The sequence below is a fragment of the Camelus bactrianus genome, chromosome 4, assembly GCF_048773025.1.
Source record: "Camelus bactrianus isolate YW-2024 breed Bactrian camel chromosome 4, ASM4877302v1, whole genome shotgun sequence".
NCBI lineage: Eukaryota > Metazoa > Chordata > Mammalia > Artiodactyla > Camelidae > Camelus > Camelus bactrianus.
In genome coordinates, this window is record NC_133542.1 from 66,027,072 (window position 1) to 66,050,118 (window position 23,047).

Here is a 23,047-nt window from a genome sequence, read left to right on the forward strand (position 1 = left end):
CTTTCATTCTTTTAATGGTGCAGTTGCCTTCCATCGGCTGGAGCTATCACACCGTATTCACGCATTCATCTGTTGAGTTGCTTCTGCCTTTTGGCTCTTGTGAATAACGCTGCAATGGACATTTGTATACAAGTATTTATCTGTGTCCCTGCTTTCAGTTTTTTGCAGTATAGGAGTGGAATTGCTGGGTCATGTGGTTATTCTGTCTAACTTTAGCAGGAATCACTGAACTGTTTTCCACAATGGTTGTACGTGTCTATGGGGACCAGCTGTCTGTTGTCCAGGCCTGGATGGGAATGACAGGAGGGCCTGACTGGGTGGCCTTGATTATCCCTGCTCACCCTCTCTCTCCCTCTGTTGACAGAGTCGCCCCAAGAAAGGCCGGGCTCCCGGCGCAGCCTGCCCGGCAGCCTCTCGGAGAAGAGCCCCAGCATGGAGCCCTCAGCAGCTACGCCGTTCCGGGTCACGGTAACTATCTCTGCGTCACCATCGCCACCTGGGCCGGGGTGCTGCCCTGCGACCCCGTGGCCCCCCTTCCTGGAGCCTCACGGACCGGGAGAGCATCCAGCCTCCCCTGTTCTAGGTATCCGATCGCTTAGCTGCTCCCCTCTCTGTGGCTCAGCTCCGCCCCTGGGGGCCACATGGGGGTCCTGTCCTGCGAGGGAGGGGGCAGGCTGAGGACAGACCTCTGGCCCTGCATGCCTCAGGGCCCAAGAGGAGCTGTCCTGGGAAGGGGAGAGGCTAGTTTTAGGTCCGAGCAACACACCCTCACGCGTGCGCACACACGCCACACTTCTTTCAGATGCACACTTTTTGTTTCCACATTTTAATATCTCTCATAGTACAGTCCGTGGTGTGTCCTAATTTAATAGCTGTGTTTTTTTCTTTCTTGGTGGTGCATAAAATAATGCTGTATCTTCCAAGGGTGATGTCTTAGAACTGACAAAACACAGCCTGTATAGCTAAGCTATTGATTATTGTAGTCCCACCAGCACACACTCTTTTGTTACAAACCTGAACGACTCTGTGGAACTCGAACCCAGTCACCCTTAACGTCGGACACGCCACGTTCCTCTGCGTCCCCGCCATCCTTCCGCGCGCCGCAGTTTTATGTCCCTTTACACCCCCATTCAGCACGTTACCGTGTGCCCCTCTGTCACTGCTCTGCCAGCCACCGGAGAAGTAGACAGGGAGAAGAAGCAGACACGTTCTCTTCCCCGAGGGCTCACAGTCTGCAGGGGAGGTGGATGTTTGATCATTTGTTCACTCATTCATTCATTCAGCTGTTTTTCTGGCAGGCCTGCTGGGTGCCAGGCACCATTCTTGGCCACTGGGGCTGAGTGAGAGGAGCTGGCCAAGAGATCGCCAGGTGGAGAAAGCCCCTGACTTTACGTGAGCCCCTGAGCTCGCGTTCTTGTATTGGAGCCATGTGCTGTGAAGGAGAAAAGGAAACTGCTGTGATGGGGAAAACTAGGAGGGCTTCTTTGAGGTGGCGTGGTGGGTAGGTGATAGTTGAGCCAAAGTCCGAGGGCTGAGGAGCCAGCCCTCTGGCGAGCAGAGGAAAGAGGGTTTGGGGTGAAGGGAGCAGAGAGGGCACAGGCCTGGCTGGCACTATATGGTGTGATATGGGGGTTCCAGCTGAGCTGGGAGTGGGCTGGGAAAGGTGTCCCCTGGGAGCTGACTTTTGAGCTAGGTCTTGAAGGGTCCTTAGAAGTTGGGCAGGCAGGGACAGGGAGAGAGGGAGTTCCAGGTAGAGGGAACAGCAGTTGCAAAGGCATGGAGGCACACTTGAAATTGAGGTGTTTGTGGAATGGTGAAATGCTTGGTGGGAGTGGAGTTGAGGGATCTGGAGGTCAGGGTAGGAGATGAAGCAGGGAAGCTGGACCGGGTCTGGTCATGTAAAGCCTTGAGTGTCAGGCTAACGGGATGGGGCCTCCCCAGGGCCACTGATTCTCCCTTCTGTCTGTATGCCATAAAAATGCTCTCAAAGTAGATTCGTGGGTCCTCTCAAGATTTCAGTGCAGTGGACCAGGGGCAGGGCCTAGATATCTGCATTTTTAACAAGCTCCTCTAAGAGGTAGTTCTGGGCCCCAGGCTCTGGATCGGATCAGCCTCCAGGCAGTGAGGAGAGGGAACCTGTGCTGAGAAGGGATTCCAGGTCACTTCCCTGAGTGAGACCAGGGCCTCTGGGAGATGGTCTCCAGCAGCAGGGAGGACCAGGAGGCTGGCACCTGGGAGACTCTGATCGAATCAGCTGGAGCAGGGACCAAGACCTCCCCTCCCTGTAGTCCCCAGGGCCACGGCCTCCAGGGCTGAGCCTTCAGGGCGCCTTAGGGAACAATGACTAATCATAATGCAGCCCCCAGCACTGTGCTCATGGTCTTACCTACGTGATCTCTTTTAATCCTTGAGACAACCTGGAAGCTGATACTTCAATCACTCCATTTTACAGATGAGAAAGCTGAGGCTCAGAGAGGTGAATTCACTTCTCCAAGCTCCAACGGCTCATAATGGTGGAGCCAAGATTTGGGCCCAGGTCTCTCTGAGCCCAGCACGTGAGCGCGCACTCCTCTGGCTGGAGAGGAACCAGAGGAGGGGACTCCTTCCCCCACACCCTCCCAGACTGCCCTCAGCATCGCTTTTTACCCATTTCCCTTTCCTTTGCTGCTCTGATAGGTGTCTCATCACACCTTGAAGTTGCTATAATTTGCAGCTCTTTAATTGCCAGCTAGGCTTGGCTGTTTTCCTGTAGTGGCATCTTTGCTGTTTCCTGGTGTAGAAACCACCTGTGGCTCAGAGCCAGAGCCAGAACCAGTCTTCTGAACGACCGGGCCCCCCGGACACGCAGTCCCGCCTGCGCGATTAGGGTCTGCAGGATGGAAAGTGTGTCCAGCTGTCGTTTTACCCACTTCTCACTGCAGCCCTGAGGGGAGGTACCATTAGTGTCTACGTTTCACAGATGAGGGAACTAAGGCTCAGAGAGGTGAAGTCATTTGCCTGGTGTCACACAGCCCCTGAGTGACGGAGCCAGGCGTGGAAACCTGGACTGCTGGACTTTTATGATTTGTGTCCTTTCCCTCAACCCCTTGGTTCTTCCTGTGTGCAGCAGTTAAGGAAAGGGGTGTGAGTCAAGTTTCTGTCTTGGGCTGGTGCTCAGAGCTGGGGGAACCAGAGAGCTCAGAAGTAGGGATCTGGGTTCAAATCCCAGTTCTTCCGTGACCCCTTTAGTTACTCAACCTCTCTGAGCCGCGTGTCCTCATCAGTCAAGTATGGAATGACTGCCCTTCCTTGAAGGACCACGGCGGACCTTTGGGTGTACACACCAGCCCAGGTCTGACCCATGGTAGACACTTTATCCATGAAACTCATCGTTATCCTCTGAATTGCGTTTCCTCTTTTGGCTCCAAAACAGTAAAGATCTGGGGAGGCTTGGGGTGGAGGGCAGAGGGCTGGGTTTTAGGGGGAAGATCAGAGATGTGCCTGGCCTGGGCCTTAGGGACAGACTTGACACAGACCCTGTGCAGGACCAGAAGAGTCCCTTCTCCCCTGCAGCCTGAACTCACACACTCCCATGTGCTCCCACAAGCCACATTCTCACGCGCTCGGCTGACTGATGCTCTGTGTAGCCCCGCGAGGGAACCCAGGGAACATGGTTTTGCCTGGGGGAGGTAGGGGAGATGCCACAAAATGTACTTGAATAACTGTCGTCTTCGCTGCCATTTCAAACCCAGGTGACGGCATGTCACCACCTCTCACAGGGGTGCCTTTTGGCGATGATGCAGTTTAATGGAGAATCGAAGTTGCGGTCTATAGGACTCATTCTGTTCACCTCCATCGTGCAAACTGAGGCCCAGGAGGGACTGGATTTAACCAGATCACCACCCAGCTGGGGTCACTTCTGAGTCTGGGTGGTTTGCACCCCCACACATGGTCCTTACTCCTGTGAGTCAGCCTAGGACTGTAGCCACCCCACAAGGCATCCAGGGCTCAGTGCTGGTCCCACCTCTACCTCTCAGAGACCACGTGACCCTGGGAAAGCCTCAGTTTACCCTTCTGTAAAATGAGGGGAGTGGACTTTGTGGTTTGGGCATATAGTAGGCACTCAAATGTTTTCACGCGGTAACTGAAAGAAGGAACCATAAAGTCAGCAGATCTGGGGTTGAGCGTCATACCAGCTTGGTGACTTGGGCAAGATGGAACTTTTTGCCTACCTGGTACAACTTCCTTCTACCTACAGGTGGAGTTGGGCGGTGGGGGAGTGGTTCCCCAGGACCACACGGTGCTAGCAGGCCTAGCAGGCCAGTGCATGCCCTGAGAGCTGTGCAGGGACCCTGGATGAGGGCAGGATGGGAAGGAGCTGGGAGCAGGTGACCAAAGGGACTCCCACCCATCTCTGCCCTTCAGCTCTTGGGCTCCAAAGAGATGGCGAGGCTGAGATTCAAACCCAGGTCTGTCTTCTCTGCAGCCAGTAGGGAATCCTGGAAGTGAGAGAGGATCAGAGGCAGGGAAGCCACAGGCTGGGGGCCTGGATCTGCACAGACTGTCAGGGTAGGTCACCGGCTCTGCGTGTACCTATCCCCCTTACTGAAACCCAGGGACCTGTGGCAGCAGCCGGCTGCCCGCCACACCTGCCATCCCATATTTGAGGAATTCATGGCTTGATTTGGGGGCTAAGGAGATGGTGACCATTCCCAGTTTCCCCAGGAGTCCCCTCAGCCTGCCGCCCTCCCCAGACCCAATCTCCCCTGGTGTGGGCTGGGACCTTGCCCTCCACCCCCCTCCCTGCTCCCATCCTCTCCCATCGACCTTGAGGGGAACGCTCACAGGGCCCCGGTGTAGGAGGTGGCAGAGGCTCTGGGAAACTTGACAGCCAATTGATTCCTCCTTGGGAAGTTGAAAGTGAAGAGTCGTGTTTGAAGGTTTAGCTGAAATTAGGTCTCAGGGCTATTTTTTGTGAGATGGAGATGGAGAAGTATCAGGGAGGGGAAGGCCCAGGGGGCTGGTGGAAGCTGCAGATAAACTCAGTACCAGTTGATTGCAGATGCTTCTAGAAGTGGGTCTCAGTTCCTTTCAACCACCCACTTTTACTAGATGCTCAATTGTGTGCACCCTAGGTGGTCCTGATGCTGTGATGGAGGTGTGCCTGGGGTGCTGTGAGAACCCAGGACAAGGGGCAGTTACCTCTGGCTAGCGAGGGTAGGGAAGAACTCCTAGAGGAGGGATCTTTGGGGCTGGGCTTTGATGGATGTGTAGGAGTTTGTTAGGAACAAAGGGAGAAGAGTATTCCAGTTAGAGCAGGATCTAACTAAAGAGGAACAGTGGCCCTGTGTGATTAGATGATGTTGGTAGAGTTGGAGGCATGACAGAAAGGAGCCCAGAGAGAAAAGTGAGTGGGTGAAGCCTCTGGACTTTCCCCTATAGGACACAGGAGTCAGAGGGGATGATGACTGAGAGTGGAGTGGGCAGGCGACTCTGGGATGTGGACTTTAGGTTCCCCCAGCTGCTCACCCCTCTTCCTGTTCCTGTGGCTTACCAGCACCCTCCCCTTTTCTAGCTGTTTTTCTCTCTCTCTCACATACACAGAAACAGGTACTGACCACAAGCATGCAGGATTGTGGGTGACTCCCCCTAAAACTTCTGTGGAAAGGCTGTTGGAAATTAACTGGTCCAACCCTTCCCCTATGGAGGAGGGACTGAGGCTCAGAGAGGGGAGGGTCCTTTCCCGAGGTCACACAGCATGTCTGGAGCAGGACCTGGAACTGAGCCCAGGTCTCTCCTTTCCCCTGTCCAGTGCTCCTCATGCTTTGCTCCCTCCTGCCCTCTCTTCCTTGCAGCTGAGCCCATCTCCCCACCCCATCATGTTTCCTGGGAGGAGAGGGCTGAAAGGAATGGACATGAATGTCCAACTCCCCCTGGGGCCCTTGATGGCTCATCAACACACTGCCACCTCCTGGGCTGCCTCTCTGCCCCCATTAGTGCCCCTTGTCAGTGCTGGGGGTGGTGGATGGAAAAGCCGGTCAGGCTCCCAGATCAGATGAACCAGCTCTGTCACTGCACAGATGGGGAAACTGACGCCCAGAGAAGGTCGGTTTACCTAGAATATCTTCTGGGCCTCTCTCCACCACTCCAGGCTGCTTCTGGCCCATCTCAAATGCACATTTGCATGGGACAGTCTATGTCTGTGGCCCGCAGGCTGGTGGAGGGATGTCAACCGTGCCACGTGGCTGACTGACAGGTGGTAGTACTGGACCCTGGATTGGGCGCCCCCATTCCTCCTGTGAGGCCAATGTTCCTTGCTCTCTTGGGCCATGTAAGCTGGAATCTCCCAGCGTGTCTGGCCATTGTTCTGCAGATGAGAGGGTTGGCGGAGAGATCGGGCCCTGTACCCTCAGCCCTCCTCCTCCTCTGGCTTTCATGGAGCCTAATTGTTATCAAACTGTTCAAACCCAAAAGGAAAATTACTATCATTTTGGTCTGTGTCCGTTTGGCCTGTGTCCGCCGTCTGTGGGGAGAGGCCCCCTTTCCTGCAGCAGGAACCTTGCCACAGGCAGCCCAGGCGCAGAAGCCGGCCAGGGCCGGCCAGGGCGGTCTGCAGGGCGAGAGTGTGGGACCAGGGGCTCTTTGGAGCCTCCTGAATCGAGGCCAGACCAGCATCCGAGGTATTTGGCAGTGTTGGGAGGCTGCCTGCCCCATTAATAAACAGGAAGGTGGTTACGTTAGCTCTGTTTTCCAGATTAAGAAAGCAAGGCTCAGGGAGAAGGGACTGGCCCAGGGTCCCACAGCCGGTGAACGGCGCAGGTGGAAGTCAGAGCTCTGGTGTGCAAATCCTATTGTGGCTGTGAACTGAATTTCCTCCCTGTCTTCTCTGCCTTCCTTTATTTCCTTTCTTTTAATAAATTTTTAATCACCAACTATGTGTCAGGCCTGTGTGGGGCACTGACACAAACAGGATTAAAACATAATTTCTATCTGCAAAAATACGGCAGGGTTAGTTGGGGCTTGACAAAGTAATTTCCAGGCAGGTGAGGGGACAGGACATTCCAGGCAGTCAGGATGGCCCCTGCCGAGGCCAGCGGATGGGAAAGAGCATGAGCAAGTGATAGCAGAAAATGGGAACAATTTGGGGGCTGAAGGGTGAGGAAGTGGCTGGAGTATGAGGGACAGGAGACCCACGGCTGCACACAGAGCAAACGGGATAGGAGGCTGTATTAACAGGAGTATGGAGTCCGCAAGAGGGAGGTGAAGGTGGGCCAGAGCTGGCAGAGCAGACCCGGAGTGCAGTGTGTCCAGAGCAGCATACCTGACCAGGCTGGGAGAGTCTGGAGCTCCTTCAGTGAGCAGAGACGGGGACCAGTGAGGGAGCAAGCGAACTGCTTTTCTCAGGCAGGTTGTCAGGACGCCATCCCTGCCCCTGGGATCTGAGTCTAGGATGCCCTTATAGGGGTCCCTAAGGGCAGAAGAACCCATTTCAGGGGCCCTGGAATCTCCTGCCTCATTGTGGGAGGTGCCAGCTTGGCTGGGGCAACTCGGGAGGGAGGATGGAGAGGGGAGTGAGGACACTCCCTGCACCATCACCCACTTCTGCCCTGGGGTCCTCCAGAGGTACCTCCAGGACATCCGTGTAAGTCCCCACTGGGCTGCAAGGAACTGCAGGAACTGGTCCCCACTAAGGTGTCAGTGGCTGACTCCCCAGTCTGTGTGTCCTAAGTTCCTTGCACAAAAGGAGCCTTATCAATTGGAAGTTTGAGTCACTCACAGTGGAATGTCAGGCTCTGTGACTGGCAGGTAGGATGCTGTTTGGGGGCCCTTCTCCCTCTCTTCACATCCCCTTGGGTCCTGGCTCTTCCCATAGGTCTACTTGGGATGGGGCAGGATTTGAATCTTGGCCCCACGGCTCCCTGCCCCACTCTGTGGCATCACTCAGGCAAGTTGCCCAACTCTGAACCTCTCTTTCCCCATCTGTAAACGAGCACAGGAGCCATTAATTCACTGGGTGGCGGTGAAGGCTCAGGGTCCGGCACAGGGAGTCCTTCAGCAGAGTTCACGCCCCGCCCTGGCTTGCGGATGGGTGGGGCTCACCCTACCCGGCACCTTCCGCAGAGCCTCGGGTCCTCCCAGCTACACCTCTCATTTGCTGCCTCCTAATGACACTGCCCCTGACAGAGCTTCTAGGGCCCAGCCCTGGCACCAGGAGGTGGAGAGGGAGTGGAGGGGTCCCCAAGATACCAGACGCCAAGATTCCAGTTGATGAGTACAGGAGGGAGCTGGAGGTGTCCATGCAGGATGGTTTCTCCCCAGTTGGGGGCAGCAGAGGGCAGCGAGTGGCTGCCTGGGCAGCAACTCCCAGAGGAGAGAGGAAATCCCAGGGGTTCGAGTGCCTTCTGCTCCCTCTCTCCCTGCCCTGAGGGTCCACAGGGGTCCAACTGAGCTAAATAAGCCACAGAGTCCACTGTCCAGTAGAGGGAACATCTCAAATCAGGAGCCCCTGTGGGCAGCTGGGCCTGGCGCTGGCGGCTGAGTTGCCTGGGCTTGGATTGACTGGAGAGCTGGGGCACCTCTGAAAGGGGACCCTTATCAGGGACATGGAGGGGCCAAGGTCTGGGGCCAAGGTAGCCTTCCAGCAGGAGGAGGGTCACGGGCTGAGGCGGGCCAGCATGTGGGCTGCGGGGCAGTGTCTCAGCACCTTGTTCCCCAGGCTGGACCAATAGTTGCTCCATCACACTTGCCCTCCGATGGTTTGCAGGCGTCTTGTTCCAGCCTCACCACTGCTTTGATGGGGAGAAAGACAGGCCTTCTGGGAGAGGCAGGATGGCGGTCAGAGCTTGGACACGAAGTCCAGCTGACCTGGGTTCGAATCCCAGCTCTACCAGCTCCCTGCTGTCTGCACAATGGGGAGGAGTCATAAAACCTGTTTTGCATGGCATTTGGACCTGAGTCTCCCCATCTTCTTGCCTCCTCTTGTGCTGCCCCTGCCTCCAGCTGGCCCAGCCCCCCAGGGTCTGAAGGTGTCTGTGCAGGGCAGACACCCTGGGGTAGGAGGGCACTGCTCCCCTCTTCCCACCCCACCCTGTGGCCCCTGCAGGCCTTCCCATCTCCCAGGGGACCCAGGAAACTGGGTGTAGGGCAGGGCTTATCTGCCTTTGCTCCTTACCACACCTCCCCACCATATGAAAACGAAGCCATTGCCTCTGTCATACCCGGTGGCATTTGGGTTGGATTGCAGACATTATTATAGCTGAATCTTCGGGTTGGAATTGCTTCCAAAGCCAGGAGGCCCTCTTTGGAGGTGGCAGCAATGGCATGTGTTTCTGACACAAGGGCCTGAATTGGGATGAGTAACTTTTTCTGTGGAATTGCCTCAAGAACATTTAAATGAGCCGCGGTTGTCACTGCCCCGCGGCAGCGGCAGCACCGTAGACGGCTTGCAGGAGGTGGGCTCCGGCTCCCCGGTGGGCAGCGAGAGGCCCGAGGCCTGTCTCAGCCTCTGTGCCTTTGTACAGGCTGGCCCGACCGCCGGCACTTCCTCCCCATTTTCCTTTCTTGAGAGCTCCTTCCCGCCCCCGGGCTCCCCCTCAGCTCTGGCAGGCAGCTGCTCCCCAGGCTCCCCATCACAGGCGCTGTGACCTAACCGTCCACCAGACGTGGTGACTTTCTCAAGGGCAGTGATTGTGTCCGATTCATCTGAGCCCCAGGCATCAGGGCAGCGCCTCACCTGTGGCGGACACCTGATGGGCTTGTGGGGTGAAGGTGTGTGAGAGACGCAGGGAGGGAGTGCATTCAGTGAGTGAGTGCAGGGTGAGGAGAGGAGGGGCGCTTCCATCTCGCTCCTGAGAGCCTGCTGAGCTGAGCCTGCTGGGTCTCTGAGGCTGAGTGGTCACCCACTTGGGAAGAGAGGTCAGGACAAGTCACCCAAATCACCAGTCTTGCCTTGAAATTGACCTTGACTCCACCCCGTGGGTTCCCATGACCCCTCAGGGGCAGAACTCCCAGGTGAGCCTGGTCTGCAGGGCAAATCGCCATCACCCACCAAGGAGGAGAATAGCCTATAAAATCCTCTCCCCAAGTGGTGCGTTTTGTCCTGTAGTGAAAAGGGCTTTTAAAAGCACTGCTCACACAGGTGGATTTATGGGGCTGCTACCAGCCTCTTGTCTCTGCCTCCCACTAGGGTTCACAGGTCTCTGGGACTGGAGCACCCTGGGGTCCTGGTACTCCCTGGGGATCTGTGGTCTAGGGACAAATAGGATAGCTCCTCTTCCCTGCCTTGCTGCTCTAGGGAGACCCCCGCCCCCTCTCCCTGCCAGAAGGCAGGGTGGGACAGTCTGACCCCACAGAAGCTCATGGTGGCCCAGCACAGAGCCTGAAGTCCCACCATCAGCACCTTTTCTTTGAGCAACTTGTTGTCTCCAGAAGGCCCCTTTGTTGTCACCTGCAAATGGGTCACTGGGAGGGGAAGGATGGCATGCCCAAAGTGAAGGGATTTAGAGATCAGCCACACCAGTCCCCCTCATTGTACAGGTGGGGAAGCTGAGTCGCAGAGAAGCTAAGGTGCTTGCTCAGGGCCTCACAGTGCAGTAATGGAATCATGGAAGGGCTTGGGCTCTGGTGCAGACTACCTGGGCTGAACCCAGCTCTGCCACTTCCTGGCTGTGTGGCCTTGTGCAAGTAGCTTAACATCTCTGAGCCTCCATTCTCCCATCTGCACACTGGGTTGTGAGAATTAAACAAGGCAATCACGTCTAATATAGTGCCTGAAGCTCAGACAGAGCTTAACATCTGGCTGAGTCTTACTAATGCGTTGGAATAGTCCTCATTATTTATGAATAGGAGAGCTGGATTCTGAACCCAGATTTCTTGAGTCTGTGCATGGTTTTCTTGCTGCTTCTGCCAGGCAGCCTCTGTTGAGAGCGTTCACTCATGCACAGTACACAGAGCATAGGACAGGGACGTTTTGATGGGGTATAAACAATGAGTCACCTCGGGAAGACTGGCCTGGTGTTAGGGCCTCAGTGGCAGGGCCTGGAGGAAGGCAGAGGAAGAAAGTTGAGACCCTGCAGGGGTGTGGCTCCCTGATGAAGTCTGGTTTTCCTGAAACAAGGCGGCCCTGGGTGCTGGACTCTCCACCCTGAGTTCAGGGCTGGCCAAGGGCTTAAAGAGCTGATGAAGTGTTTGTGGCTGCCTGGACCCCCGGGGTGGGCTTATGAGGCTAAGGCAAATGTTGGCCAGCCAGGGGATTGATGGGGCAGGGAGTACTCCTGGCTGCTCTGGGTTCTCACACCCCTTAGGAACCAGTGTCTGATTTCTGTTCACTGATGCCGCTCAGTCCTGGGCACTGGCAGGTACCAGGGGGGTCCTTCTGACACCCTCATTTCCTCCTCCCACCCTCACACCCCTACCCTCTTCCCCACTGCGTGCTCCACTCCCTCTTCTAGACTCCTTACGGGCCCCCTGACCTGGGTGTCCTATGCACTGGGGAGGGGGTTGTATGCCCCATGTTATGAGCCTGGGCTCGGGTGTGTAACTTTTGTGGCCACTGCAGGGGCTTCCAAACTAGCCACACTCGCTGCTGTCCTAGCTCCGCACCGTTGCCTGTGCTGTGATTCTGCCTGGAATACCCGTGTAGGCTGCCCTGCCCCAGGTAATCTCAGCAAGCCCACACACTGCCTCACCTTCAATGTTCCTATTATGCCCGCAAATCTACCTCCTCCAGGAAGCCCACCCAGATTGACCCCAAGTGGAATCCCTTAAAAAGCCTCCCGGAGCACATTCTCTGCCTTTCTCCTTTTTCTTTTGTATCATAAATATTTGTTAATTCATTTAGGAAGTATTTATGGAATAATTGCCAGATGTCAGGCACTAGGGACCCAGGTTGCAGTGGCCCCCAGAATCCTGTGGGGGAGGGAGGCATGAAATAAATACATGTATAACTACAACAGTGATAGGTCTGCAGGGTGATCTGGACTAATCTGAGGAGAAGGCTGAGGCGAGACTGAAGGGTGTGCAGGGCCCCCTGGGCAAAGGGGGCCTCTGTTCCAGACAGTGGCAACAGCCTGTGCCAAGGACCTGTGGCAGGAGAAGCTGGCAATTTCAAAAATGCCACTGAAGCCACTGGGGACACAGCCCAGGCGGAAGATCAGGAGGGGCCTCGGTCCTCACCAAGGAACTCAGCTTTCATCCCAGGAGCTGTGAGGAGCTGTGGATGGAGGTGGAGCTGGTTAGTGTCAGAATCTTATCTGCTTTTTCAAAGGTCCCACTGGGTGCCCCTGGAGAATGACCAGAGGAGGCTGGCAGGGTTGGAGGCAGCCAAAGCAGCAGGGAGGTGCCTGCCGGTGCCTAGGACACCTCTCCAGCTGGACCGTGGGACCCTTGAGGGCAGAAAGCCAGCCCTTCTCAGGGCTCAGCGCGTGGTGAGGCTCAGGAAACACGCCCTGAGTGAGCTAGTGACCAGCCGCCTTCTCCATCAAAGGCGATTTGGGTCCTAGAGATTGCTTCGGAAGTTCTGCCCTCTATTTCCTTCTGGCTAATTGCTGGGCTGGCCCCTGGTGGCCGAACAAAGTCTGAGCAATAAAAACGATGACAGTGATGATGATAGTAGCGAGTATTTTTCCTGTGTGCCGGGAAATGGGCTAAGTTCTTTCCATGCGTGACCTCACTCAGCTCATTACAACAAACCATGAAGTGACTACCGTTGTCCCTGTTTCATGGAAGAGGAGACAGGCTCAGACAGTTAGGTCACTGGCCTGAGGCCTGTGGCCTTTAAGTCAGTGGTGGAACCTTCTGCTACCATGCCTCTTGGGGAAAGGGGAGGGGAGGTATCTGCATTCCACCTGGGGATTCCTAGAGATCGAGGTAAGTCTAGGACCTAAAGATGTGTGTCAAACGGTAGGGTTTCAGGTGTGGTGATGAACAGAAGGAGAGGTGTTTGGGGCAGGGGTCTCCAGCTCTGGGGAGGCGTAGGGCCCTGCAGAACAACCTGCCAGGCCACAGGCTTCCAGAAACCACACGTTCAGGGAGCTGTGAAGACAGTTTTCAGGGTGTGAGAGAAGCAAATAGGTCATCCTCGGAGACTGGCACAAAGTGAGGCCCTGCCCGCAGAGCAGGCGGCATTGTGGTGGCAGCAGCTTGGAGCTGTTGTCCCCACCTTGGACCCAAGATCTGGACTCCCGGCTCTGTAGAGCTTACCCAGCCACGTTCCCTTTCTGCTCTGGCTGTGAACGTAAGCACACGTGGGCCAGCGTGTTTGGCCTGGGTGTCAGCGTAATTCCGTGAATGCCTGATGACAGCTGAGTGTATGTGTCCACTTGTGAGCCTGTCTCAGTATTTTGTATGTTTATTTGTGTGTTTCATGGCTGTGTATGTTCAGCGTGCACATGTGTTTGTGTGTATCTGTGTGTTTACGCTTGTGTATCTGGTGGTGCTGGGGAGGCTTATGCTTATATGTGCATTTCTTTGTGGCCATGCCCCCGCCATGTGCCCCATGCATGTCCTTGAACTTGGGTGTGTTTCTGGCCCTGAGTATTTCTCCACGTGAGCATGTTTGGGGGTAGTTATCCAGGAAATACATTAATACAAGAGTGATCCTTGAGTGTCAGGCTTCAGCCCCCTCCTGGCTCTCATGGCCTGTGAATTGGTTCCCTTTGTGTGACCTGAGTAGTCCGGCTGCCTTCTCTGGGTAAGGTGGAGTGTGGAGGTCTTCCGTTCAAAGGAGCGCTGGCAGGGGCTTAGGGAAGGTTCTCTGGGCCTAGGGTGGCCTGTGAGTAGGTGGCCACCAGGAAGGCACCAACTCGATCCTGGCTTAACATTCCTCCCCTCTTTTACCTGTTACAGTGCCTGAAATTCCACTGTTACTGAGTTATTCTCCAGCCGGGACCCTCTTTGATGGTGTATACCTCCCAGGGGAGGAGGCCACGGAGGCCTGGCGGCTTGCTGAGGGCAGAGCCCCAGGAACAGAGGAAGAGGGCAGGAGGAATTTTGCATCTGAAGGACTAAAGCAAAGCCACAGAATGTGCTGGTACTGCTAGGGCCAAGCGTGAGAGAGCCCAGCTGTGGAAGGCAGCTGCTCTAGCTTTAGAGAATCATCAAAAATCAGCGCTGGAAAGGAGCTCGGTGATCACCCAACCCAGCTCCTTGTAATACAGATGGGAAGACTGAGGCCTGGGAAGAGGAAACACAGGGAGACTGGGAGGTTCTAGAAGCGTGCTGGTGTTGTGGAGAGCACCGGGCAAAGAGAGAGGGAAACTAGGTTCTGCCAACTGCACTGCTTGGTGACTCTGGGCCTTTGGTGCCTCATCTGTGTCATTCAGGCATTGGCCTGGCTGCCTGCTGTGGCCCTCCCAGCTCTCACCCTGTGACCCCAGAAGCAGGACTGTGCACCACCCCAGCCCTCTCCGGGAGCCTGTGCCCGGGTGGGGGGAGATGTCCTTACCAGCCTGCCAAGGTGTCAGGTCTGCCAGCCGGCCTCTGGGCGCAGCATATCTCCTCTCCTGGGGCTGAGAGGCGCTGATACCTGGATGGGATCTTCCCCTCCCTTTCGTGTTTATTTAGGTGTGCTTTTGGCATTTGCATACAGCCTCTGAAAGAAATTGAGAGACACGCCTGTGAAAACAGCCTCCTTCTTTGAAGGATTTCTGTTTGGGTGCAGCCCTTAGAAATAGCCATAGAGGAGGAGCTGGGGCTGGGCTGAGGGAGGGCCACGGGGTTCTGCCCTCACCCTGAGCACTGTCTCAGGGGCCCAGGGTGGGCAGCTGAGGGCTCAGTGGGAGTTAAAGGCAGCTCAGGCCCACCCACCTATCTGCAGTGACCCAGAGTCAGTGTGTTAAAAGGGAGGTGATGAAGGCTGGACTGAGGATGCAGAACCAAATAAATGCAGTTGGGGGAAGGACTGGTCCTTGATAGAGCACCTCCTATGTGCCAGGCATGGTGCTGAGGGCTTTACACTCAGGTGAGAAAGTGGCTCAGAGACCAGTGGTGACATGTGGCTCCCGGGTGCCCAAGTGGTGGTGCTGGAATGCAAACGCATGACCCCCAGGTGCTGCCTTCTGGGTGGGGAGTGAGGCACACGCGAGGATGGGCCTCAGCAAGTCTCCCCTCCCTGAGCCTCCAGGTCCTCACCTGTGAGCCCTGGGTGATAGCCCTGCACTCAGGGAGAAACACCTTCCCTTTATAACTCCTTTCTGCAGGCCCAGCACGGTGCCCGGGGCTCGGGGAGGATGGGCTGAGCTGTCCGTTCCCGTTCTGGCCTTTGACTCACGCGTGAGTGTGTGTGCGCGCACACGCGTGCACATGCATGCACAAGTGTGCATGTGTGGCACTCGGGAGTGTGTAAGAGTGGTCCCTGCGCTGCCCACCCCAGGGGCTAGAACTCTCCTGGTTACAGCCCCAGCTCTGCACCTGACAGCTCAGCCACCTTCAGCAAGTGGCTTAAATTCTCTGAGCCTGTGTTTCCCCACTTGAAAACCCCACACACCCTGAATTCTGAAGCACACGTCCTCAGGAGGATTCCCCATAGGGGGCATCAGGCTCTCCTAGGCATCCCCTCCTAGGGCCTGGGAGGTGTTCAGTGAGTGCCCCGGGCATAGCGACTTGGCAGGGCTGAGCTCGGTAACTGGTCATTTATCATCATCCTCATCACCTGGAATTGATTGAAATGGTGAATGAAGAAATCATGTGTCTGGAATTCTGAAAGGCCTTTAAGAAAGTCTCCCAGAACTTCCTAGAGAAGCAGCATCGTGAGCCAGGGTCAGCATGGTGGCGGAGAGCCGGAGTGTCAGGAACAGGGATGGGGGAGCTGCTGAGAACTTGCGTCCTTCCAGCCAGAGACCCCATGGCGCCTCTGTCCTCCACTCAGGACTTTCTTGCACTTTGGTCACTGACATGGATGGAAGTCCAAGGGGCCTGCGGATCAGCTGGGAGGGAGGATGTCCGCACGGGCAGTGAGCTGTCACAGAGAGGGACAGAGGCTACAGCCGCTGTCCACACTCAGTCACCAAAGGGCTGGGGGTGGTGACACCAGGCAGCAGCCTCTTGCAAAAGCCCCTGGGGCCCTTGCTGACCTGTGGCAGCGGTGGCTTGCAGTGGCACAGCTGCCTGAGAGGCGCAGGGGGGCGGGACTGCTTTAGCAGAGGCAGAGCACCCCGTCCTTGGCCCCCGCACACCGTGCGGGCGCCTCGCTGAGCTTTAGGCATCAGTGCCTGCTCCCGTGAATGACAGCTGAGGCCCCCGCCTGAGCAGCCCTGCCTGGCTGAGCACTTTGAACCTCCGGAGTCTCTGTGAGGTTGCTTTAGAAGAAAGTGCTTGTTTAAAAGAGTTCAAAACTACCAAACTGAATGGTATTCTGTGGCTCTGGGACAATTTTGCAAGCACGTTCATTCATTCACCAGGCTTGTGTGACACCAGCCCTGTCCCCGCTGCCATGTTGCTTTCAAGTCCCTCGGGGAGTCCAGACAGACTCCCACCTGTGGTGATCACACACCTTCTTGGAGCAAAAATCAGGGATTGTATGAGATCCAACATCGGTATAATAATAATAATAAACACTGGTAGCTACTGTGTTTCGTTGCTTAGTATTTACCTCTTTACTGTGGTACCTTACCTCACTTAATCCTTCCTACAACCCTACAGAGTAGATATCATTCTTAGCCCATTTTACAGATAGGGACACTGAGGCTCAGAGAGGTCCAGTCACTTGCCCACAGCTTATATGAACTAAGATTTGAACACAGGTGGGTGAAAGGACTTGAGCTGGCCTGAGGGGTGTGAGGGGCCGGAGTATGTGGTCAGGGGTAGCCTCCTGGAGAAGGTGGGATGAAGTCAGGCCCTAGGGGTGTGGAAAGAGGGGGTGTCCAGAGCTTTGTTTGTGCTGCTTAATCATCACTGCAGTCGCTACCCATTTCCCAGAGAGGTAAAGGGCCTTGCCCACCACCTCGTGGCCAGGGGTCTGTGGAGCTGGATTTGAGTCCCGTTTGCCTGCCCCCGTTCCCAGCTCTCAGCCGCTGGCTGTCAGCAGGCTTCACCACAGTCCTAGAAAGTGAGCATTAGGAACCTCGTTTTACTGCAAAAGGGGACATGATTCACCCACTGCCCCTCACTAAAGGTTGACTTGGGTCTAGAAGGGTTTCTGATTTGAAGGCCAGTCAGTTCCTCTTCCCGAGTTTGGGGCTGCAACTGCCTTGAGAAATCATGTCCTGGGACCTGCCCATGAAGGGACAGGAAAAAAGGCTTGCCTCTCTTCATCCAGGGCTGGGTGAGGAGCCATCCTTGTCCTTCCACCCTCTGAAGGAGGTCAGTAAGCAAGCTGTGAGGCTGGGCAGAGCAGGGATCTGGAGTCCAGGGTCTTCGATTAACCTTGCTGTGTGATCGTGGGAAAGACCCTTTCCTTCTCTGGGCCTTATTCTACCCTTGTAAGTCTTTTGGATCTGAGTCCCCTTCCAGCTGTGGCTTTCTGGGATGATGAGCATTTGTTAAGCCTGCCATGTGTAGACCCCTAAGCTGGGTCCTCTGGGAACACAAGGTCCTTTGGGGTGGACATGTGATGTGTGGTGGAGGTTCACAGGGGTCTTCCCCTTTCCCTGAAGAATTACCCGCCCGGTGAATGTGACCTCCCTGTCCTCTTGTTAATCTGTACACCACTCATCTCATAGTGTTTGTGGTGGTCTTGGTCACTGTGTCTAGCGCATAGTTGGCTCTTGATAAATGAGTGAATGTTACAGAGAGTTTGGGACTCCAAGGTCTCAATGATCTGAGAGCCCAGTTATCTGTTTGGGTAGGGGGAGGTATGTTCAGAGTAGGCTTCATGGATGACAAGTAATGCTTCTGAGAGGAACATTAAGTGTAGCCTTGATGGGTGGGGGTGGAGAGGACGAAGTGATTCGTGACCCACTCAACCTCCTAGAAGGAAGGAAGCTTTGGGGAAAAAAAAACCTCAGAAATAGAATAAAGCTGTCCATACTGCTACAGAATGAGCTACATAAATTTGAAACATGCTTCGTGGTTCTTTGTATCACAAGAGTGTAAAAATTGTGAAATGTTCATCAGCATAAAAAATAAAAGCCAAGAAAAATTACAAGCCCATTGGGGGAATTTGCTTGACAATAACACCTGTGAGAGAAGAGTCCATCCAAGTTAGCCAGGTGTGTTCCCCCTCACACCACACACACACCTGGCAAGAGGCCAAGGTTGGGAGAGCCCAGAGCTTGTGTGGAGGTGTAGGTCCCTGCCTTCATGCTGTGTCTCCCAGAGAACCTACTATTCCCCCGGCCTGCCACCATTTGTGGTCCCTCCACATTAGGACTTGTCCTGTCCGTGGGTCACCCTTCTGGAGGAGGGTCCCTCCTGTGGCCCCTAACCCCTAAGAGAACTGCAGATGATCAGAGTACCTTGGTGGGTGATACCAGGCTGCAGAGGTGAGAGTCCATTTGGATGCCACTGCCTGGGAAGGCATTCTGAATGAGGTGGCATTTCAGCTGGGCCTTGAAGGATGTGCAGAATTTGGACAGGTGGCCACAGGGATAGGTCTCCTATGGACGGGAGACATTGAGGGAGAGGAAAAAGTAGCAGCAGAAAGATAGGAAAATGGAAAGCTGAAGAGTGTGGGCAGAAGAGGAGGATCCTATGGGAAGAGCTCTGGCATTAGGCAGGCCTGGAAGCTGTGTGTCCTTGGGTGAGTCACTTCCCCTCTCTGAGCAAAGTTTCTTCATTTGCAGAAAGGGATACTGTTTCTCTGTCATTTCTGTTTGTGCAGGTGACATGAGATGACATGTGTAGCCAGTGTTTGCCCTCATCCTTTCCAGGGTGCTAGGGCCTTGGTGATGGACAGGCCTAGTGAGGGCATGGCCTGCGTCAAATGTCCAGCTCTCCCCCTAGACCAGAGAGGGCTGCCAAGCCCACCCTTTACTGTGTGATGGATGAAATGTGGTGTTCAGATTGTGTACAATATTAACTTCAAAATGAGTCAATATCCCACTTTATTCTGTCTTTTTATCACCTAGAAATGAGGCTGGAGTGGGTGAGTCCCCAGAATCCCTCTCAGACAACTCCATCCTCAGAGAATCTCCCTTCCCTCAGTTTTTCTCTCCTTCCAGCTGCCTGAAGGGTGGTACAAAACACCCCAGGCTGTGGCCACTTGAGCCCTTAAATCTACCCCATCACCTGTAAAGGGAGCTGCTGTACCAAATACTGTCTCTTCTATTAGACCTGGCGCTCTGGGGGTTGGGCTTGAGTTATGCTCTGGCCTGAGTCCAATGCAGCCTGACAGAGGGATGAATGGCCTGAATGGGGGGCCCAGCTGAGGTTTGCCATACTCCTCCCAGGAGCGGGCCCCTATCCTCCACGAGTCATGAGTGCTCCAGGCAATAGTTCCTCTAGAGAAGGTCCGGCCTTCCCTCACACCTGGCTCCAAATCTTGAAACATGCAGTGGGGATATTCAGCAAACCCTCCCTCCCTCCCTAAGCTAGACACTAGGTCACCCTGTCCCCAGGGTGATTGCCCCTGCTGGGGTACAACAGTTCCAGGCAAAGGGCTCCACCCTGAGGGCCAGTGGCATTTGCCTGAGAAAGGAGAGGCGCCCAGGTTAGGGGTCGGTCCAGGTGGCCAGGGTACTACCAGGCGCTGCGCTGGCCAGCTGTTCCCCCCAGAGGACCGTACACCTGCTCGCGGAGCCTCAGTTTCCCCGATTTGTACAACCTGGCTGAGAACACCGACCTAGCCGGTGGAGGAAGGCGCTTTTGGCAATCCTGGACGGCGTGGGGGGCGTGGATTTCTCCCGGTGGGTGGGGGGGTGTGACCTTGTTTTGGGAAGAGGTGTTGGGGGTGCCGCCACCGAGGCTTCCATGGGTCCCCGCCCCTCTGCAGCCCCGCCCCCTCGGTCCCGGGGGCTCCCCCCGTCCCCGCGCCCGGGGGGCTCGGGCGTCCTCGGTCGCGGCCGGCGCGGCTCGGCTCGGCGTCGCCATGGCAACAGCGGCTTAGGGGGCGGGGGCGACGTGGCGGGCGGGCAGGCGAGCGGCGCGGGGTGGGCTGGGCCGCGCTGCGCGGGCCGGGCCGTCGGCGCTCGGTCGGCGGGCGGGCGGCGCGGGCCGTGAGTTGCTGGGGCCGAGCCCGAGCCCGAGCCCGGTCCCGCGCCCGCCCTCGGCCGCACGGCCGCCCGAGCCAGGGCGCGGGTCCCGCGCGGGTCCCGGGCCCGCCGCTGCCGCCGCGCTAACCCCGCCTCCCCTTCCCCCTCTTGTCGCCCCGCGCGCAGGGCTTCCTCAGCCGCCGCCTCAAGGGCTCCATCAAGCGCACCAAGAGCCAGCCCAAGCTGGACCGCAACCACAGCTTCCGCCACATCCTGCCGGGGTTCCGGAGCGCTGCTGCCGCCGCTGCCGCCGCCTCCGCCGCGGACAATGAGAGGTGAGCCCGCCGCCGCCGGCGCCCGGGCCGGCCTCCGCGCGTCGCCGCCCCGGGATGCGCCCCGGAGGGCGCGGGGACAAAGCCAGAGCCCGGGCTGGGGCGCGCCGAAAGCGCGAGGGCACCCCACGCCGCCCTCCGGCAACTTGTGGGGCCACCTCGGACGGGGGGCGCGCGACGGGAGGACCTTTCCCTCTCCCCCGGGGGTGAGGACCGGGTGCCCGAGCCCCGGGGCGAGGCCGAGCGGGAAGTGTCCTCGCCGAGAAGTCCTGCCTTGCCTGGCTGAGGTGGGCATTGTTTCCCGGGCAGTGCAGTGCCCAGAGCTGGGGACCGAAGTGGCGCCTCCACCCCAGGATCCATCCCCCTGTCTCTGGAGCCCTTGAGTGTCCGATACAAAAGGCATTTGATGCTGGGTTTTGCGGAGACCCAGCAGTGAGGAAAACGGTGAACATCTGGAGGGGAGGAGCAGGGGGCTGGGCCGCTTAGGGGGCACATCTGCTCGAAGTAGGGCGCGTGCTCCGCTGGGGGCTGGGACGGGCAGAGTGGGCAGTGCCGGGGCCCTGAGCTCAGGGGCATTGCCTGAGGCCAAGGAAGAAGGGCCTCATCCTTTTCAGCCCAGGCAGCTGCTTCCCTCCCTCACCTCTTCACTCCCAGGGGTGTCTCCTGTTCCCTGTTTCCTTTTCCTGGGCAAGCCAGAAGCAGGTGTGGAAATTCCAAGGGGAGGTGGCTTGTGGGGCAGAGGAGGGGAGGGAGGAGGTGGTTCAGCCTGCCAGGAGTCACTGGCAAGAAGCAGGCTTCAGCTCGCAAGGGCAAGCCATCCTGTCTGCGTGCGGGGGCACTGGGCGGACACAGCCTCTTGGGGCCCAGGTCTCCCTCCTAGGGCTGTGCCAGTCCTGACACCTTTCTGCTTGGGCACAGGCATAGTGATGGATTCTGGTGCCAGTTAGAACGTGTCCCTGCTCAGCTAAGTGGAGGTGAAAGAACGGGCAGGCACCAAGGAGCCTTTTCAGCATTCAGCCCCCACATCTCAGGCCCCTGGCATCTGCCTTCCTTCATAGGGCTGTGCTCCTGTGTATGATTGGTGAGTTGGCACTCCCTGTAGGAGAGGCACAGGTAGAATGAAATTGTCTTTACCCTCCCCCTTGGTTCCAGCGATCAGAGGAGTACAAGTTATAGCCCAAGTCCTGTCCAAGGTTGAGTGACTATTTAACTGACCCCTAGCATTTTCTCAAAGAGAACCCCTTCCATCGTTCAAGAGAATTACGAGACCTTTAATTTTCATCAGCCCAGAGCTGCTCTCTCTAATGCATCCTCACCACTGCCTGCAGCTGGTTTCCTGCCCCAGCTGCCAAGCCCAGCCCAAGGCAGGACCCTCAGCCTTTCTCTGATGGCTGTGGTGCCCCAGGGGACCAGGCGTGCCCTGGCAGGAAGATTTAGCCAGGCCAGAGCTCAGCGCTGGGTGCAGCCACTGCGTCTTTGAAAATCTCGATTCCCATCTTTGTTATTGTCTGGGCGGCAGGCCACCGGGTTTGCTGATTTCCTCTCTCCGCCCGGCCCCTTCCTCCGGCTTTCTACCCCGGGAACATGCCCTTCTCTGCGCTTTCCTTGGTGGGGGTCAGGACTCTCTGCACCCGTATGCGGGGGCTTGTGTACGTACCCCGTTTTGTGTGCATGTGTTGGTTGTCCGGGGAGCTGGAGAGACAGCAGGCGGTCCGGCCTCTGAGTGTCTGCCCTCCCGGGAGCAGACAGCGTGCATGCCATGTTTACCTCCCTCCAGCGGGAAGCCCGCACTGAGACGCTGGCAGGCGGTCGGCTGGCAACCCTGGCCAGAGGTCGGGGCATGGCCGAGATGACCTCGAGCAGGTCCTGCACAGCTTGGCCTCAGGTCAGGTTTGCCACGGGCTGAAGGGGCATGGAGTAGGGGGATAGGGAGTAAAATTACAAGTCTGTTTCTAGAAACGGTGGTAAACGGTAGTGATTGGAGCAGAATGTCACTGGCAGTGGTGTGGAATTGTCTTATTAATTTTCTATAAACAAAATCTGGCTTGGTGGCTTCTCTGGCACAGGAAGGGAGCCCAGATTTCCCACGGACAGGCAGTGAGACTGAGTTGGAAATCCTTCTATCCAGCCTTGGAGCTGAAATAGGCTTTGCTAGGACTGGGGTCTCCTGATTTGTTGCTTTGCTTAGAAATAGATTTATCCGCTGCTGCTGGGATGGATGGGCAGATATTTCTCCGGGCCAGTCCCTGGTGTCGTCCTGTTTGGAGTTGAGTGAGTAAAACCAGTTATGGCGACCCCCACCCCCACCCCCCAGGCTCATGGTCAAACCTGGGCGGGTGGAGAGGCGCCTCCCCCCACTCTGACGTGGTGCGGTGGTGCTATGGAAGGCTGGGAGGACAGAGCCGGCTGCCTTTGGCTTGGCTTAGCAGTGAGGAGGGGGTTGAATCCTGGCTCCATGGGACCCCGCTGGGCGGCCATGCCTCTACACACGGAGGGGGTAAGTGCGGAGACACCAGCCTCTGTGACGGGATGGGCATGTGAAGGGGGGTGGGGGCTTCTAGGGTGGCAAGTGTGAGCCCTGGTCCCCGAAGTCTCCCCATGTGGAGCAGGAGCACAGGGCACTCAGGGGCGGCCACCTGGGTCCTGACTCTGGAAGAATCTGTCTGCTTT

At 56.6% G+C, this 23,047-nt stretch overlaps 1 protein-coding gene across 7 annotated transcripts in view; it reads left to right on the forward strand.

The window, feature by feature from the left end:
- Positions 1-23,047, forward strand: part of DAB2IP (DAB2 interacting protein) — a 189,917-nt gene that overhangs the window by 88,408 nt on the left and 78,462 nt on the right. For 6 of the 7 annotated variants that reach the window (XM_074362157.1, XM_074362155.1, XM_074362159.1 and 3 more), the window contains exons 2-3: positions 365-468; positions 20,232-20,380. In XM_074362157.1, the coding sequence (XP_074218258.1) occupies positions 365-468; positions 20,232-20,380 (253 nt within the window). Of the gene's footprint in view, positions 1-364; positions 584-20,231; positions 20,381-23,047 lie in introns of those variants that run through there. The other variant, XM_074362162.1, reaches the window with a different exon arrangement.